Source organism: Misgurnus anguillicaudatus, chromosome 19 (assembly GCF_027580225.2).
Source record: "Misgurnus anguillicaudatus chromosome 19, ASM2758022v2, whole genome shotgun sequence".
Taxonomy (NCBI): domain Eukaryota; kingdom Metazoa; phylum Chordata; class Actinopteri; order Cypriniformes; family Cobitidae; genus Misgurnus; species Misgurnus anguillicaudatus.
Window position 1 is genome coordinate 19,423,873 of NC_073355.2, and position 18,147 is coordinate 19,442,019.

At 38.6% G+C, this 18,147-nt stretch overlaps 1 protein-coding gene across 3 annotated transcripts in view; it reads left to right on the top strand.

Annotated features, from left to right (window-relative positions):
• sdk1a (sidekick cell adhesion molecule 1a) overlaps window positions 1-18,147 on the top strand; it is a 408,423-nt gene that overhangs the window by 215,551 nt on the left and 174,725 nt on the right. For all 3 annotated transcript variants that reach the window (XM_073857057.1, XM_073857058.1, XM_073857059.1), the window contains one exon: window positions 15,295-15,428. In XM_073857057.1, coding sequence (XP_073713158.1) covers window positions 15,295-15,428 — 134 coding nt within the window. The remainder of the gene's footprint in view (window positions 1-15,294; window positions 15,429-18,147) is intronic.

Here is an 18,147-nt window from a genome sequence, read left to right on the forward strand (position 1 = left end):
ACTTCACCTGTTGCGTCCAACTGTATTTGTTTATTTTTTGTCACAAAAATGACAGTCGGTTTACACTACTGTAAATTCCCAGTATAGCATATGTCTGGGCTGGATTATTTACTAGAATATTGGAGCAGAAAAGATATCTTATACTGTATGTGTGCAACCTTGTTTATTTATCTCTCATAGTCGCACTCCCCCCACTTCCCAGCTGAAGTGTTTGGTAACCCTCACCCTCAAGGTATGCAATGCTAACTAATGAAAGAGAGTTTTGATCCAGGAAAGAATGCTATTTATTTCATTTTTATGGGGGTGGTATAAAAAGCAGATGCATTAAAAGTTAGATTTCTGCAGAAACCCTAGAGTTATGTGGTCTGCCATGTTTGGTTTCGGGAGAGGCGTAGAGAACCCATTTGAAGTTGTGTATATACAGCGCGTTTATTCGCTTTGTCAAACGGTACCTTAGGCAGGACTTTTTTTTAGATGGCGAGTTGAAGAGGCTGGAGTTTCACTGAGAGCTTTACCCTGTAACACCGCCACGCTCTTCAATATTTAAAGCGAGAAACTATTTAGTCTGGATGTATTTTCGCTATTGTCCGAAGCTGGCGGAAATATTGCTTCAGACTTGTTTATATTTAATCGTCTGCGTGATGTGCACCTGAATATTTCATTGAAGTAAGCAGAGGAGATGCAGGGTCGGTACGCTCGGCCAGGCCACGTAACGATCCGGGAGATATTTGGATTTATCTGCCATGCCCTTACACAAACTTGTTAGATGTTAATGCATAATTAACAGTATGTTTATTATACCAGCCTTGGGAATGGCAGCTTTTACTTAGACATCATGAACAGTTCAAGTTGGAAAATTGGCTCCGGACCGACTCTCACTGATGTGTAGAGAAGCAAACTGAGCAAACAAGGTAATTTTCCACTATGAGTCAAGCATAGCCATGTAAACCAGGATTTAAAAAGCTGTTTAAAGAGATATTTAAATAGCATTTCTGCCATTACAGCAAACTATGTGTCACCCATGATTTTTTACACACTGGTTTAAAAATAATGTCTGTTGAATAATGTCTAACACTACACTCCAAAAAACATATTGGGTTAGTTCAACCCATGGCTGGGTAAATATTAGGCAGAAGCAACTGCTGGGTTACAAATAAACCAACAGTGTGCTGTGAGGTTGAAACAACCCAGCATTTGGGAAGAAACAACAAAGCATAGGTTCATTTATAACGTTCACTATAGTAACTTTCACATACCTTTATGTATGGATCCTACTGTATGAAAATGTTAGCCATAGGTAATTGACAATTTAAAGGATAAGTCCATTTTCTTAAAAAAAAATCAAAATAATTTACTCACCACCATGCAGTTTTAATGCAGTTTAAAATTGCAGTTTTAAAGGACTCTAAATGATCCCAAATGAGGCATAAGGGTCTTATCTAGCGAAACGATTGTCATTTTTGACAAGAAAAATAAAGAATATGCACTTTTAAACCACAATTTCTCGTATATCTTCGGTCATGTGATGCGCCAGCGCGACCTCACGCAATACGTCATCATGTCAAGAGGTCAGTGTTTACAAGTGTGGAGAAAGAGGACCGTTCCGACGTTGTTGTATGTGAATGATAATAATTAATGAATGTCTTTGTGTCAGTTTATTGTTTTAAATTGTCCACAAATGTGACCTTTCGACGTCATTACGCAATTGCGTGAGGTCGCGCTGGCGCATCACAGGACCGGAGATAGACGAGAAGTTGTGGTTTAAAAGTGCATATTTTTTATTTTTCTTATCAAAAATGACAATTGTTTCGCTAGATATAACCCTTATGCCTAGTGTGGCGTAGCCACAATGGTTCATATATAGACGTTTCAGCAGTAACAACATAAACAAGCGGCTTTCGTGGAAAACACGTAACTTCCGGTAAACTCCGCTAAGAATAAATAACACAAAATCCTTTTAAAGTAGTTTATTTATATAACACGCAAAATAAACAACACGTATATCACCTAAGAAACCAAAACATTTGTTATTTTCGACGTGGTATTTGTTTAAGAGTTCAGTTTCAACAACTAGTCAGACCATTAAATAAACAAAAACTGGATGTAAAGTTCGGACCAGACGCGTAATCGCATCACCGCACTTGCCTCAGATGAAACGGTCTATACGACGTCCACGTCGACCTGCCAACACACTTGCAGACTGCTGATAGGCAGTATCCACGTGTGTAACCACAGTAGCAGCATGACCGCCAAAGAAGAAGCAGCTTGGCAAGTTAACCCACAAACGAAAAAGAAGCAGCAGCTTGTTGTGTATGTTTTGAAAAGACCAGCGGTGATGGAAGTAAATAGACAATGATTTTTTTTGCAGTTTCAGCTAAATCACTCCTCAACTTGGCCTATCTTTGTTCTTACCGTCGCAAATGGAAATACCTATAACGGAAAGGGTTCACAGCGTTTACGATCCACGTAGAACTGACGCGCCGTCAAAATTTGGCAAGGTGCACATCAGAGCTACGCACATGCTACAGATTAACTACAGGGTAGACCTTACGCACGACGATAACATGGGCTTTAAATGCAGTCCCTCCAGAAAATTGCGATTATGCGATCACATGATTCAACACATAATCAGCCAATGTCTGCATATTTATGCGGGTGGCGCTTTTTTCAAAAACGCAGCACTTTTGCAGCATAAATTGCAGATTTCCGTGCGTAAAATATGCGTGGGCTTGCATAATTTCATAATCCCCGCATTTTCTTAGCAAAAATCACATATATCTTAGCAGAAAGTTGAAAAATTTAGCATTTACTTCAATTCAATTTTCAATTTTTGCAAGTTCCCGCATATTCCATCGCATTTTTTAAGAAAACGTGCGGCAAGATCAATTTTTGCCTGCAACAATAAAATAACTTCACGTTTTTCTGGAAAGACTATAAAGGGATAGATTATCCAAAAATGAAAATTCTCATTATTTACTCTCATGTTGTTACAAACCTGTATAAATTGCTTTGTTCTGATGAACGCAAAGGAAGATATTTTGAGGAATGTTTTTAACCAAACCATTCATAAGCCACATTCACTATCACAGTATGTTTTTTCCTACTATAAAAGTGATTGGTTTGGTTGCAAACATTTCTCAAAATATCTCCCTTCTTGTTTATTAAAACAAAGAAATTTATGACAGAGAAAAGCGCGACAATTATGACAGAATATTTATTTTTGGGTAAACCATCCCTTTAAAATGAACCCAGGAGAAGTTATGATTCCCATGGGTGTTGGTAATCTATCATTTATATAGTTTATATCTGTTTTTTTTTAGGACTGGGAAAGGTATGGCATCTAATATCTTAAAATGTCATGCTTATATCTATATTATACATTTTTGTAGTTTGAGATTTATATCTAAAATGTTGCTTGAGAAATAGCTCTTTCTGTAATTACTCTTTGTGAAAAGGCTTCAGTCCCAGAATTCCATCGATCAACAGGTATGGCAACCTTGATTAGTAAATGTCATCGTTATCTAGGTTCTACTTGTATTTTGTAACTTTTGGTAAGCAATTTTAATGCATCAATGTCTTCATGGCCTTCAGATGTGCCCACAGTCCTGTTGCTGGAGATGCACATGGATTATTCAGTGTTATTGTGCTGGGCTGAAAGATGCCTGAGTAACAGGGTTATCTTCATTTGTACATCTCCACCATACAGATCGCCAGCACATTCATCACAGAGAGGACATTTCAGAGGACTGTTAATTTTAATGGATATTATGAGAGCAAACGTTGGGATCCTCCCCTGGTCTGGATACAGTCTGTCAGAGAGATTTTCTGCTGTCATTATATTCACATCATTGATCACCTGAGCTCATGTTCAGCTGTTTGTTTGTGTATAGAGAGCGGGAGCATCTTTGATGATGTTCTACATAACAATAGATTCTACTTTATTTAAATTACTAGCACATTACAATAATAGTTATTATTAAAATATTACTTTTCTGTCATGTATGGATCTCTTCATCTCTCTCCTCTTCTCTCCTTCTTTTATCTCCTATTCTGTCCTGTCCTCTGCTCCTCTTTTTTCCTTTTTTCTTCTGTCCTCTCCTCCTCTTCTCCTCACCTTTTCTCTCCTCTTCTGTCATCTCATTTTTTCTCATCGCCTCGCCTGTCATATAATCCTTATCATTTTTGTTTTGTCTTTTTATATGTATGTGTATGTATGGATCTCTTCTCCTCTATCCTGTCATATCCTGCTCTCCTCTTCTCTCCTCCTTTTTTCTCCTCTCATGTCATCTCCTCCTATTTTCTCTCCTTCTGTCATCTCATCTTTCCTCTTCTCTTCCATTCATGTCCTCTTCTCTCTTCTCGTTTTTTTTTGCCATCCTATTTTCGTATGTTTTCTTCTCCTCTTATCTCGGTAGCTCTTATGTCCTCTCCTCTACTTTTCTCCTTTTCCTTTCCTGTTATCTTCCCCTCTTCTGTCTTGTCCAGTCCTCTCTGTAACTTTTATTATTATTTTTCTTTGTCATTTTTATTTTGTCTTTTTGTATGTATGGTATGGATGGATCTCTTCTCCTCTATCCTGTCATATCCTGCTCTCCTCTTCTCTCCTCCTTTTCTCTCCTCTCATGTCATCTCCTCCTATTTTCTCTCCTTCTGTCATCTCATCTTTCCTCTTCTCTTTTACCTCTTCTGTCTTATTCTTAACTTGTCTCCTCTTCTGCCCTGTCTGCTCCTCTTCGTTCCTTTCCTCTTCTGTCCCCTTCTCCTCTTCTCTTATTTTCTCTCCTACTCTCTCCTCCTCTCCTTTTTTCTCCTCTTCTGTCATTACCTCATATTTTCTCAAGTCATCTCCAGTCATAATCATCCGCTTCTTTCCTCTTCTCTTCCATCCTGTTGTCTTGTCTCCTATTCCTTTTTTCTACTCATTTCTCTTCTCCTCTTCTGTCATTACCTCATATTTTCTCATGTCCTCTCCTGTCATATCATCCGCTTCTTTCCTCTTCTCTTCCATCCTGTTGTCTTGTCTCCTATTCCTTTTTCTACTCATTTCTCTTCTCTCCTCACCCCTCCTATCCTCTTCTCTCCTGCTCTTTTCTTTTCTCTTCTCTTCTGCCTTTTCTGTTATCTTCTCCTCTTCTCTCCTCTTATTTTCTCTCTTCCGCCTTTTCTTTCCCATTCTCTTCTCTTCCATTTTCTTCTCCTCTTATCTCAGTAGCTCTTCTGTCCTCTCTTCTTTTGTCCTATTCTTTTTCTCTTATCTTCTGTCCTGTCCAATTCTCTCTGTAACACTTATTATTATTTTTCTTTATCACATTTGTTTTGTCTTTTTTGTATGTGTGTGTATGACTCTCTTCTCCTCCTCATCTCTTCTATCCTATCATATCCTGCTCTCCTCTTCTCTCCTCCTTTTCTCTCATGATATCTCCTATTTTCTCTCCTTCTGTCATCTCATCTTTACTCCTCTCTTGTACTTCTTCTGTCCTATTCTTAATTCTCTCTTCTTCTGTCCTGGTTTCTCCTCTTCATTCCTTTTATTTTCTCTCTCCTGTTCCCTTCTTTTCTCTCCTCTTCTTTTCTCTCTGTTCTTTTCTAACATTTCTTCTGTCCTATTCTTAACTTGTCTCCTCTTATGCCCTGTCTGCTGCTCTTCGTTCCTTTCCTCTTCCGTCCCCTCCTCCTCTTATTTTTTCTCCTGCTCTCTCCTCCCCTCCTTTTCTCTTCTCATTCTATCATTATTCTACATATCCTTTCCTGTCATATCATCCTCTTCTTTCCTCCATCCTGTCTTCTTCTCTCCTATTCCTTTTTTCTACTCATTTCACTACTCTTCTCACCCCTCCTATCCTCTCCCACTCTCTTCTTTTCTCTTCTGTTCTGCCTCTCCTGTCATCTTCTCCTCTTCTCTCCTCTTATTTTCTCTCCTGCCCTCTCATTTTCTTTGCCATCCCTTTCTCTTCCGTTTTCTTTTCCTCTTATCTTGTAGCTCTTATGTCCTCTCCCCTTTTCTCCTCTTCCTTTTCTCTCCTCTACTGTCCTTTCCTTCTCTACTGTCCTGTCCAATCCTCTTAGTAGCACTATTATTTTTCTTTGTCATGTTTGTTTTGTCTTTTGTGTATGTGTATGAATCTCTTCTCCTCCTCTTCTCTTCGATCCTGTCATATTCTGCTCTCCTCTTCTCTCCTCCCTTTTTCTCCTCTCATGTCATCTCCTCATATTTTCTCTCCTTCTGTCATCACATCTTTCCTCTTCTACCTCTTCTGTCCTATTCTTAACTTCTCGCCTCTTGTGTCCTGTCTGCTCCTCTTCGTTCCTTTCCTCTTCCCCTTCTCTTATTTTCTCTCCTGCTCTTTCCTCCCCTCATTTTCTCTCCTTTCCTCACCCCTCCTATCCCCTCCTTTTCCCTTCTCTTCTGCTTCTTCTGTCATCATCTTCTCTTCTGTTTTCTTCTATTCTTATCTCCATAGCTCTTCTGTCCTCCCCTCTTTTCCTCTCTTCCTTTTCTCTCCACTCCTGTTCTCTTCTCCTCTTCTGTCCTGTTCAATTCTTTCTGTAACACTTATTATTTTTCTTTGTCATGTTTGTTTTGTCTTTTGTGTATGTGTATGAATCTCTTCTCCTCCTCTTCTCTTCGATCCTGTCATATTCTGCTCTCCTCTTCTCTCCTCCATTTTTCTCCTCTCATGTCATCTCTTCATATTTTCTCTCCTTCTGTCATCACAACTTTCCTCTTCTACCTCTTCTGTCCTATTCTTAACTTCTCGCCTCTTGTGTCCTGTCTGCTCCTCTTCGTTCCTTTCCTCTTCCTCTTCTCTTATTTTCTCTCCTGCTCTTTCCTCCCCTCATTTTCTCTCCTTTCCTCACCCCTCCTATCCCCTCCTTTTCCCTTCTCTTCTGCTTCTTCTGTCATCATCTTCTCTTCTGTTTTCTTCTATTCTTATCTCCATAGCTCTTCTGTCCTCCCCTCTTTTCTTCTCTTCCTTTTCTCTCCACTCCTGTTCTCTTCTCCTCTTCTGTCCTGTTCAATTCTTTCTGTAACACTTATTATTTTTCTTTGTCACATTTGTTTTGTCTTTTGTGTATGTATGTGTATGGATCTCTTCTCCTCCTCTTCCCTTCTATCCTGCTCTCCTCTTCTCTCCTCATTTTCTTTCCGTCTTATGCCATCTCCTATTTTCTCTCCTTCTGTCATCTCATCTTTCCTCTTTTCTTCTCTTCTACTTCTTCTGTCCTATTCTTAACTTCTCTTCTGTCCCGTTTGCTCCTCATTGTTCTTTTCCTCTTCTGTCTCCATTTCCTCTTCTCCTATTTTCACTCCTGACCCCCCCTTTTCTCTTCTTTTCTATCCTCTCCTCTTCTCTTTCACCTCTTCTGTCCTTTTCTTAACTTGTCTCCTCTTCTGTCCTGTCTGCTCCTCTTCATTCCTTTCCTCTTCTGTCCCCTTCTCCTCTTCTCTTATTTTCTATCTTGCTCTCTCCTCTTCTTCCCTCATATTCTCTCCTTTTCTGTCATCACCTTATATTTTCTCATGTCGTCTCCTGTCATATCATCCTCTTCTTCTCATTCTGTCGTCTTCTCTCCTGTTCCTTTCTACTAATTTTCTCTCCTCACCCCTCCTATCCCCTCTCCTCCTGCTCTCTTATTTTTTCTTCTCTTCTGTCCTGTCTGCTCCTCTTCATTCCTTTCCTCTTCTTTTCCATCCTTTTCTCTTCCGTAGCTCTTCTGCCCTCTCCTCCTTTCTCCTCTTCTTTTATCTCCTCCTTTTCTTTTCTCTTCTCTCGTCTCCTGTCGTCTTCTCCTCTTCTGTTTTGTCCAATCCTCTCTGTAACCTTTATTATTATTTTTCTTTGTCACATTTGTTTTGTCTTTTGTGTCTGTATGTGAATGAATGGATGAATCTCTTCTCCTCCTTCTCCTCTGTATCCTGCTCTCCTTTTCTCTCCTCATTTTCTCTCCTCTCATGTCATCTCCTCCTATTTTCTCTCTTTTTGTCATCTCATATTTCCTCTTTTCTTCTATCCTGTCCTATTCTTATCTTCACTCCTCTTTTTTCCTTTTCTCTCCTGTCCTCTTCTCTCCAATCCTCTTCTCTTCTGTTGTCTTCTCCTCTTCTCTCCTCTTATTTTCCTACATGCCCTCTTCTTTCCTTTCCCATCCTCTTCCTTTCGTCATCTTCTCCTCTTATCTCCATAGCTCTTCTGCCCTCTCCTCTTTTCTCCTCTTCTTTTATCTCCTTCTTTTCTCGTCTCTCCTCTTTTGTCCTGTTCTCATCTTCTGTCCTGTCCAATGCTCTCTGTAAAACGTATTATTATTTTTCTTTGTCACATTTGTTTTCTCTTTTGTGTATGTATTCTTCTCCTCTATCCTGTCATATTCTGCTCACCTCTTCTCTCCTCATTTTCTCTCCTCTTCTGTCATCTCATCTTTCCTCTTCTCTTCTATCCTGTCCTCGTCTTCTCCTCTGCTCTTTTTCTCTTCTCCTCTCCTCCCCTGCTCGTTTCTGCTCTATTCTTATCTTCACTCCTCTTTTTTCCCTTTCTCCCCTTCCCTTCGCTCCAATCCCCTTCTCTTCGGTCCTCTTCTTCGCTTTGGTCCTCTTCTCCCTTTTTCTCCTCTCCTGTCCTCTCCTCCTCTTCTCTCTTTTATCCCGTCCCATCCTCTCTGTAACACTTATTATTATATTTGTTTTGTCTTTTGTGTATATGGATTTATTCTCCTCCTCTTCTCTTAACACTGAGCATTTCTAGCCGGCTTCGTGTACTTCAGAATGCACACTCAAACGGAGGGAACAAAAAGTGTGAATTGTGAGAGGTCAGGTTGAAGGGACAGGGTGGAAATTCTGTCTTTTAGTTAGGACAAAGGGTCTATAGAGGACACACAGCGAGGTCTAGGCTTTTGGTTCAGCAGCTCTCCAAAGGTCCTGCGCTTCCTCTGTACTTTAAGTGTGTTTTTGAGACTCTTGTCTACCCACACAAAGCACAGCAGCACCTCTTGCCCACAGACCACCTCAGGCAACCGATCCTCAAACAAGAACATTGCCATGACCTGATTTCCTTTACTTGGCGCTTTTATTTGTTTGATCCCGGGGCTTTCACTCTCTTCCGTCTGCCCCTCAAGATACTTTTACTGCTCGATAGTCTCACATAAACAGACATTTAGACCGCCTTTTTGCTACACATCTATGGCACATTTCTGGCAGGATAGTTTCCCTGCATGTTTTACTTAAAGATAGACTTTCATCTCTTCTGTTGCGGCATCATTGTGAGGTAAACACTTTGAAGGCTGTGTATTCCCTGATTCCGACATAATTCCAGGTCACACCGCCTCAGGGTAGCAGAGCTTCTGTCTCTCTGCCCACTCCCGAGGCATCAACGCAGTAAGCTTTTCTGTCCTCAGATGAGGGTGGGAGAAACTTTTCAGAGGCCTGGGAGCATCATAAATCAAACTGGAATGACAGTCAGATCTACACAGCTGGGCTCCAAGGAACTAGGAGCACAATATGAGTTGCTGACATTTTAATTACTTTGTCATACATCCCAGACCGGTAAGCCTATTTTGAGAGTGTAATTTATGGCAGTAAATGAAAACAAATATTCTCTAAACCGGCTTTTTGAAAGCTGGTTCTCGCCATGTTGATTAATGTATTATCTCTAGCGGTCCGTCCAGTGCCTGGGAGAATTAGGTCCCGGACCCCACCGACGTGCACACGTTTCTTAGCATTACAGAGGCTTTATAGTGTGAATGGCTTTTCTGGTTGCAAAGAACTGAATACAGATATGTCCAACGCAGGTAAACAAAATGAAGAAAACAGAATAATCATTCGTCTTCAGTTATGTCCTTTTTTTACAAAGGCTATTCTTTTCAAAAGAGAGATAATAAAAATGTTATGTCAGTAAATTGATCTTCAGATTTGATTGTTTCATATTGAAAATGGCAGGACGGTCATATTGTTGCTTTTGCCTGGAGAGGCGTGCATCTTTTTCCACAAATCAAAGTTGCCCTCCTCCTTGAATATTTAGATTACTTTCCAGCACTTTTTCTAAGTGGATTAACATTTCACGTGGCCCCCAACCTGCATTTTTAATAAGTTCATATAAAAGATCCTTAGGGATCAGAAGCAAGCCTTCCCAATTGCTTTCCCTCCATGCTTTGTTTACTAAACAGCGAACAGGGCCCATTCATTTTGACAATTGTAATGGAATACAAACTATCCCGACTAAACATAAAATCACTTTATATACACAGGTTGCATCGATTGCGCTCGCAGCATAAACCAGGTAAACACTCTCCTCTGCTTGCAGCGTTATACGGCATCTCGCATCTGGCTATTACACCTTTAAATCATCACGAAGGTGAGCTGTTTATATACACATGAATTGAAAAGCTCTGACGCTTGCCAAGCTATTTCACCCTTTGCATATTTAAAAATTAAAAGTCCATCAAGTCGAGCCGCTTTGACCTTTTCGAGCCGTCGCTAGCATCTGTGAAGGGTGCCTTTATTTCCCAGTAGCAAACCAACCCGGATCTGCGGCCAGGTGTCAGGGTGCAGACTGCGATGTGATGTATTCTCATCAGTAGATGCCGGTCCATCGCAAAGCCCCCAGCCATTTGCAAACTTTTGATGGATGTCTTAATTTTAATCTCCACTTAATCACAAAACTGCAAAAGAGGCAATAAGCAGAATCGAAGCTTGCTATAATTGCACGTCAATATCGTTTGCAGTTGCTGCTTTTGCAAAATCTTCTCTTTTTATTTATTTGTCTATCTGAAAACGTCTCGATGACTTGACAATCTTTCGTAGAGAAATAAGTAATTACTGCACCATTTGTAAGCCCAGTGTGTAGGAAGACGCTACAGGTCCCACAAACCTGAAAAACTAATCATAAGTTTCAAAGCATCCCCAAGTCGTGCTCAGCCTTTTAAGGGCTTTTCGCATTGGTCACGCCTGAACAGAAAATCTCTTAGACAACAGTGATGTGTAATTGAGGATGTCATCAATTAATCAAAAATCAAGGGAGGGAATGAGTCTGTAGATGAGAAGGAGTTAGGGCCCGAGAGACGCAATCCTGGCTTTCTTTCATCTGTGGAAATAAAGGGAAAACAATTTCATTCAACCTACGTCGGATGTAATCAAAGTGCCTCTGTGTTCTTCATGGCACGCCGGTGGTTTAAGATGGTAGATTCACCTTAAAGAAACGTTGGGAGACTGGCACCCGACTAAATTGATAATGATACACATCTGTCGCAGTGTCTTCACAGCAAACCTGCGACTGATGGATGAAGTGTGGCATGTTCTGATGAATCATTAGAGCAGCAGCTTTGTCATCAGTCAATAAGTGTCTGAATCAGATAGATATAAACCCTGCTTTACTGTTGTCAGATTAAACTTTTGTGCAAGTATACAACTGTTTGCAATTTGTCATCCTGTCTTTGCAAACCCAGCTAAAGTCATTTTGGTAACACTTTACTTAAAAGGGTGTTTATAAGACTATCATGACAAGATGACAGTGTCAAGAACATGAAGGAGATTTTATGCACATTTATGACAACTGTCATTAAGTGTCATTTGTTCAATTATGTCATTTTTAATGCAAATATGACATTGTTTGAGATGTCTTTGTTATGACAACTTGACTTTAACCAATACATCATAACTTGTCATGACAACTTGACATTACCAAGACAACATAACTAACCACGTTTTACTAGTGATATAAAAATTATTTATCATTAAATGTTAATACTGTGTAAAATAATTTATAAATATTCTTCAGTTTATAATGTTATTTTTTTAAGTTTCCTCCAGGTGTTAGAGAAATAAAATCAATCATCCAATAATAATAATAATTAAAATTGATAAAATTATATTTTTATATTTAAATGAAATGGGTCATATCGCTGCAAAAAAGGTTAATTGCATTACTTTAATTAATTCAATATTTTGTTGTTTTTTTCTTTTATGTCAGAAAATTTCAGAACCCTCTGTGTGAGGAAGAACAAGTTCAAGTTGTCAGTTTTTTTATGTATTGTGCACATACAAAAAGTTAAGTATACACTTTAAAAACAAACGGCGCTACATAGCACCAAAAGTGGTTCTTTGCTCGTAACGTTTTTAGTGCCATATAACAAGCACCTGTGTAGAACCATATGGGGGCCATATAGCACCACTATAGATGAAAATCCGTCATGTGACCTTTTACATCATGCGCCATCTTGAGTACCTACCGAGTACCAGTAGGCTACTGACAAGCATTGGCTAGCTTGCTACAATTTACGGACAATCAATTTTCTTATCTTTTACTGTCTATGATTCTTACGGATACAGGAAATGGCTATGAAAGACAACGTTTCACACCTCGACTGTCATAAAAAGAAATGCTACTTAAAAAAATCATCTTGGTTAAGGTGTGATGCTTACTCGATCCCTGATGCGTTCTTCCAGCCGCTGTCCGCTGCTACCGAACTACCACTATTTTTACAACACTAAGGCGGCACGACACAACATGAAACTGCTCGAAGTATCACCTGGATCTGTACACATGAACGCGTGCATTGAGAACATTGTTTGTGTACACAGAGTTTACTAAAAAGAAAGGTTTTATACAACTGACTGTGGCTGTTTTGGTGTCCGCTCGCCATCTTAATCAGACATAAAGAATCGATTTCCGAATGCGAATGAATGAATCTCATATGAGGCTCCTTTTTCAACTAGAAGGTCAATATTGTTTTTCATTTGCGACAAAACAATTAATTTTTATGCATTTATATGGAACTATGCTTTAGGAGCTATCCATCTTTACGCTCCTCCCTTCTTACGTCGCATTCGGAGATCGATACATCTTGACTGGGAAGATGGCGGCGAACGGACGCCAAAACAACCAAAGTCAGTTGTTCAAAACCTTCTTTTTTGTAAACTCTGTGTACACAAACAATGTTCTTAATGCTCGAGTTCACGTGTAGAGATACTTCGAGCAAAGTATGATGTTGTTTTGAGCCTTCTTAGTGTTGTAAAAATAGCGATTTTGATGCTCACAACATATTTTGCGACCACTTCAGGTACTCAAAATGGCAGAAGACAAGTGAGTGACCTCAGCTGATATTCATCTATAGCACCACATATAGTTCTAAATATCACTATGTGGTTCTACACAGGTGCTTCACCAGTGCTATATGGCACTAAAAACAGTTCTTCTATGATTACGAGCAAAGAACCACTTTAGGTGCTATTTAGCACTGTTTGTTTTTAGAGTGTAATCTTTTGACATGTCTGTTGCATTGTGTAGAGGTATTTAAAATTATTTAACATAGTATTAACACATAATGACATTTTAAGTTTAATTTGTACCACTGTACTATAGTTGAGGTCAAGAAAAATATTCACAATGCTGTTATAAAACTGGTTGACAGAGAATTAACAATTCATGACATTTAAATGACAGTTTAATGTAATGTTAACCCATAAAGCTTGGTAGTTTCTTAAGTTTGATAATTATTCTGCTATGTCATGTTTATGACATTTATGACAAGCTATGATGTACTGGTTAATGTCAAGTGGTCATAACAAAGACATCTCAAACAATGTCATCTTTGCATTTATTGAACAAATGACACTTAATTACTGTTATCATAAAATCTCCTTCATGTTCATGACAAGTGTCATGTCATGATTATGAAGGTGTCGTGACAGTCTTATGAACACCCCTTCAAGTAAAGTGTTGCCATCATTTTATTGTGATTTACTGATTTCTACATAAAATCATCAAGATAATTTTGTGAAAATATAACATTGATAACATTAATATTGACTGAGTAAGGTCATGTCAAAGATTGAGATAAAGTGAAATCAAAGACTAACATCTGTTAGATTAGGATACTTTAACCTGGATTTTACAGACTGTCAGGATCCTGCCAGATTCCTGTTTTATATTTAGATCTAGTTCAGCATGGCAGGGTTCTGACAGTACAATGTTTTCTGTGGGAGATGCGTGGCTTTTGTATTGGTTTATTCTGACCACGCATTTTCCGGGTCTCCTCACTTTTTCCCCGATCCCTTACTTGTAATGATTTCCAGGTGTATGTAATTTATTTTGTCTCTATTTAAAAGTCCTTGTGTTTGATGTTCTTCACTCGTGTGTTTGTCCTACTACCTTTAAGTTGTGTAAGTTATCTATGCCAAGTCTAGTTTTGTGTTTGTTAAATGTCAACTTTAGTGTCAAGTTTAGTCTAGTCCAGTTAGTATTTTGTATTAAAGCCTTGTTTCATGTTGTTTGCCCCATTGTGTGGTTTTTTTTTTTTTGTATTTAATAAATGAGTATTTTTGTATCTATCGTGTCCGCGTTTGGGTTCTCGTCTTGACAAGTCCTAACACAGACAAGGTCAGATATTTAATATTTGGATTAATATTTATCTATTAAACTCCTTTTTTTGCCAATTATGATTTTTTGATAATATAAAACACACAGGGTGTTGTCTATTTTATGTAAAAAAAATCTGTTTAAGTAATGATTTGATATAATTGGTCAGTCTAAACAATTATGGCGTTATATAAAAAGCAAATAAACACCAGTTACAAAGACACAATAAATGCTCTGCTAGAATGCATTTGAAATCATTAGGATAAACAAATGGTCTTGTAGCTTAATTGGTCGAGCTTTGCGTTAGCTATACAAAGGTCATTGGTTCGAACCCCAGGGAACACGCATACTAATAAAATGTAAACTGTGTAATGCACTGTAAGTCGCTTTAGATAAAAGCGTCTGCCAAATTCATAAATGTAAATTAAGAGGTGCCTGTGTTAGACATACATACTGTACTGTTGATATAATGACTGGTTTAATTTTTATGTATTTTAATATATTGTAGTCATTCTTGTATCCCTCAGTGGCATTTTTGTCCCTAACCCTTGTTGATTTTATTCCCAGCATTACCCATTCGTGGGTTTCAGCATTCAGTTCCCGCACTTAGACACAAGCCTGTGGGTGTTTTCACATCAACAGCTGTATTTCTGTCCGTAATGACCCTTATCGCTCATTGATTATCTCAGTTTGTGTCAGAATGAGGGATCGCGTACATTGAAAACGCTCAGGGTCCCATGAAATTTCTCCACGCTAGACATCTCCCAGTCCCGAAGCGCAATGACTTTACTGCAAAGATAGTTTTATGGAACCCAATGAACATCAGTTGGGTGCTAATTAAAACGCTGTCACTCTATTCCGATTGCGAAATTTGTTAGGCTACCAGACTAATTGTCGATAATGGTTTAACAATGCCCTATTTCATTTCCTTTGTTGTCTTCCGCAGAGCTATAACATTGGAGAACCAGCTCGTGGTGCTGGCCACTGGCGCCGCAGACGGCGGGAGATACTACGTCCAAGCTGTTAATGAGAAGAACGGAGAAAATAAGACAAGTCCATCTATTTACCTGAATGTGGCGGGTAAGTAGAGCAGCTGGAATCTCTTTATATCATTTCTATTACCCTAATGTCTCACGGTCAGCCACCGATACAGCCCAGACAGTACTATCGACTTGGTAGGTGAATTACGAGTCTCACTTCGACGCTTTCCCTATTTTGTTTTTGTGCCACATGACACATTTTAATGTATGCGATTCACACATGACCATCGACAGGAGAAGCCTGGTGCTTCACATTTAGAAGCAGATGGGCCAGATTTAAAAAAATGTAAATATGATGCTTTCAAAACCGTTCACCCCTATTTTTACCTTATATATTTTTTTTTTTACTTTTACCTATATACTTTTTATATTTATATATTTTATTCATTATATATATATTCATAAGTCATATATTAAAAAACATGCATTTTTAAAAATGATGCACACTTCTTGCACACACAATATTTTGCGTATTAATTACTGAAAACTCTTTTTTTATATTTTGAAAACAATTGCATTTTAACATTGAAAGAGATGAATGTTAATTGTTCAACTATGAACAATACATTGCACAAAAAAGTGCAAATAAGCTTGTAAGAAAAAAATCCAGAGATAAAAGTAATATGGATAAGCTGTTTGTTCTAGTGAGATTAGGTCTGGAAGCTAGACATTATTTTGTTGCCTGTGCCATCACTGCTCCATCAATGCCAATGCATGCATCCCATTCATTCACATATATGGCCGTTAAAGGGTTGCAAACCCAGGACCAAAGGAACATAAACTATCTTTTTTTTTAGATCCAAATGAAACCATGATTTAAAGCTTGAGAAAATGAACAAGACAGAGGCTGGAGAGCATTAATAAAGACCAGCACTGTGCTTCTGTACCAACTGTGGAGTTAATAATTGAATTGAATTATGAGTTTTAATATCCAGATGAATGGAGCGCATTTATTCCTTCCCGAAAAAGCCTTTTGCATAGGGGGAAACCTGTTGATTTCTTCTACATTTGTTCCGGTTTGCAGATTATCACATCAGCTGATTAGCACACAATCTGTGAATACAATACAGATAGAATTGCATTATCATAATGAATGCGTGTATGAGCGTGTATGTGTTTGTTTGTTCCTGAACCAGGGATTTGTTAGGTCGCAAAGCTTCTTTTTGGTGCTGTTGAAACTAAGAAGTTAATTAATTTTCCTATTGAAGCGTTAACTCCACTGATATTTGAGAAACAATGACGGCGGGCAAAGATGAAAGGCTCAATCACGTGACTGCGCTGTGGCATTTCCATCGCAAGTCTCGTTTAACACTCCGCTGTTTCAGCAAGTACACAAGGAATGGGACAAGGAAATAAAGAGTATTCTGGTGGGAGCGGTTCTCCTGATATCCTTTTCAGTTTGCAAACAGAAAACTGTAGAATTCCAATGTCAAAACCACCCTTGTCGCTTTCTTTATTTAAAAAATTACCCAGAATTCACCCCAGAGCTGTAACTCAGGTTAAGAGTATTCATGTGGAAAGGAAGAACAACCTCTCTCTGGAGATCCCTGACTTTGGTCTAGCTGTAATTAGCGGTGTTTGCTAAAGCAAGCATGACTATAAGTATTGCTCATACGGCGGGTTAGGGATTTAAACAAAGTGACACAAACCCATTCATTTCAATAGAGAGCTGCCAATCTTCGGTGACACAAGCGACAGCTACCATTGGTGGCCGATGGAGGTGTGTCTAGCAGTGCGACAAAATTGAAAAACATTTAAGTTTATAAAAATAAAGAGCGACGTTTAGGAGCGACAACCAATATGAGAGGCTCGGGCTCACATGATCCTTTTTGTCTCAGCACACGCACTGTAAAAAATTCAGCATTTTGTCAAATCAACATATATTTGAAGAGTTTGGTTCCAAAACGCAATAAACGCCATTTTTGAAAAAAATTAGTTACTGCCAGAATCAGTATTATATCAGGTCAGTATTATAAAGTAAATTCTTAATTTTATGCAAAATCCAATTTCCGCAGTGTTATTCTGTCATCTTTTCTCCCTTTTTTCCCAAAATGCAATAAACGCCACTCCCCCTTTTCTACAGAATGCCATAAATCCACTCCTCCACAGATTACAGCGCACCTCACGCAATGTAAACAAAGAATGGCGGCGTGTTGAGTACACGGAATCCTAGTTTTCCTCATCTACTATGTACTTCGTGATCACCAAACAAAACAAAAACAAAATAATACTTTGATAGCATTGATAAACCTGTGATAGTTTTCTGTGACGGGAAAGAAACGTAAGCCATCAACATCTAATAATTTACGCAGAGGAACTCGGGAGACCGGTGCTTGTTTGGCCGGGCCGACAGCATCAAGTTACTGTCATGATAACACATTGACCCCAGGGGATCTTATGAAAAACTTTCCATAATTTTACTCAAAGTCAACGAAAATCGAGCAGGACCAAAACATTTTACAGCTGATCGCTTTGAAAAACGTTAAGCGACGACGTCAAGTTTAACCGATGACTTCTTAATATCACAAAGTAAGTGTTTTGATTAATGACATTAATGTTTATATTTTTAATTAGTGTGTACAACTAGTCAACTAAATGAATATAACATGGCAAAGATGAATGCACATTTATATAGGCGATTGATTCAATAGATTTATAACATTTTTAATAAAAACTTGTCATGGATTTATTGCATTTTGTGGAAAAAATAATCCGTTTTTATAATAAATCTTTGAAAATCAAGTTATGGATTTGAATTT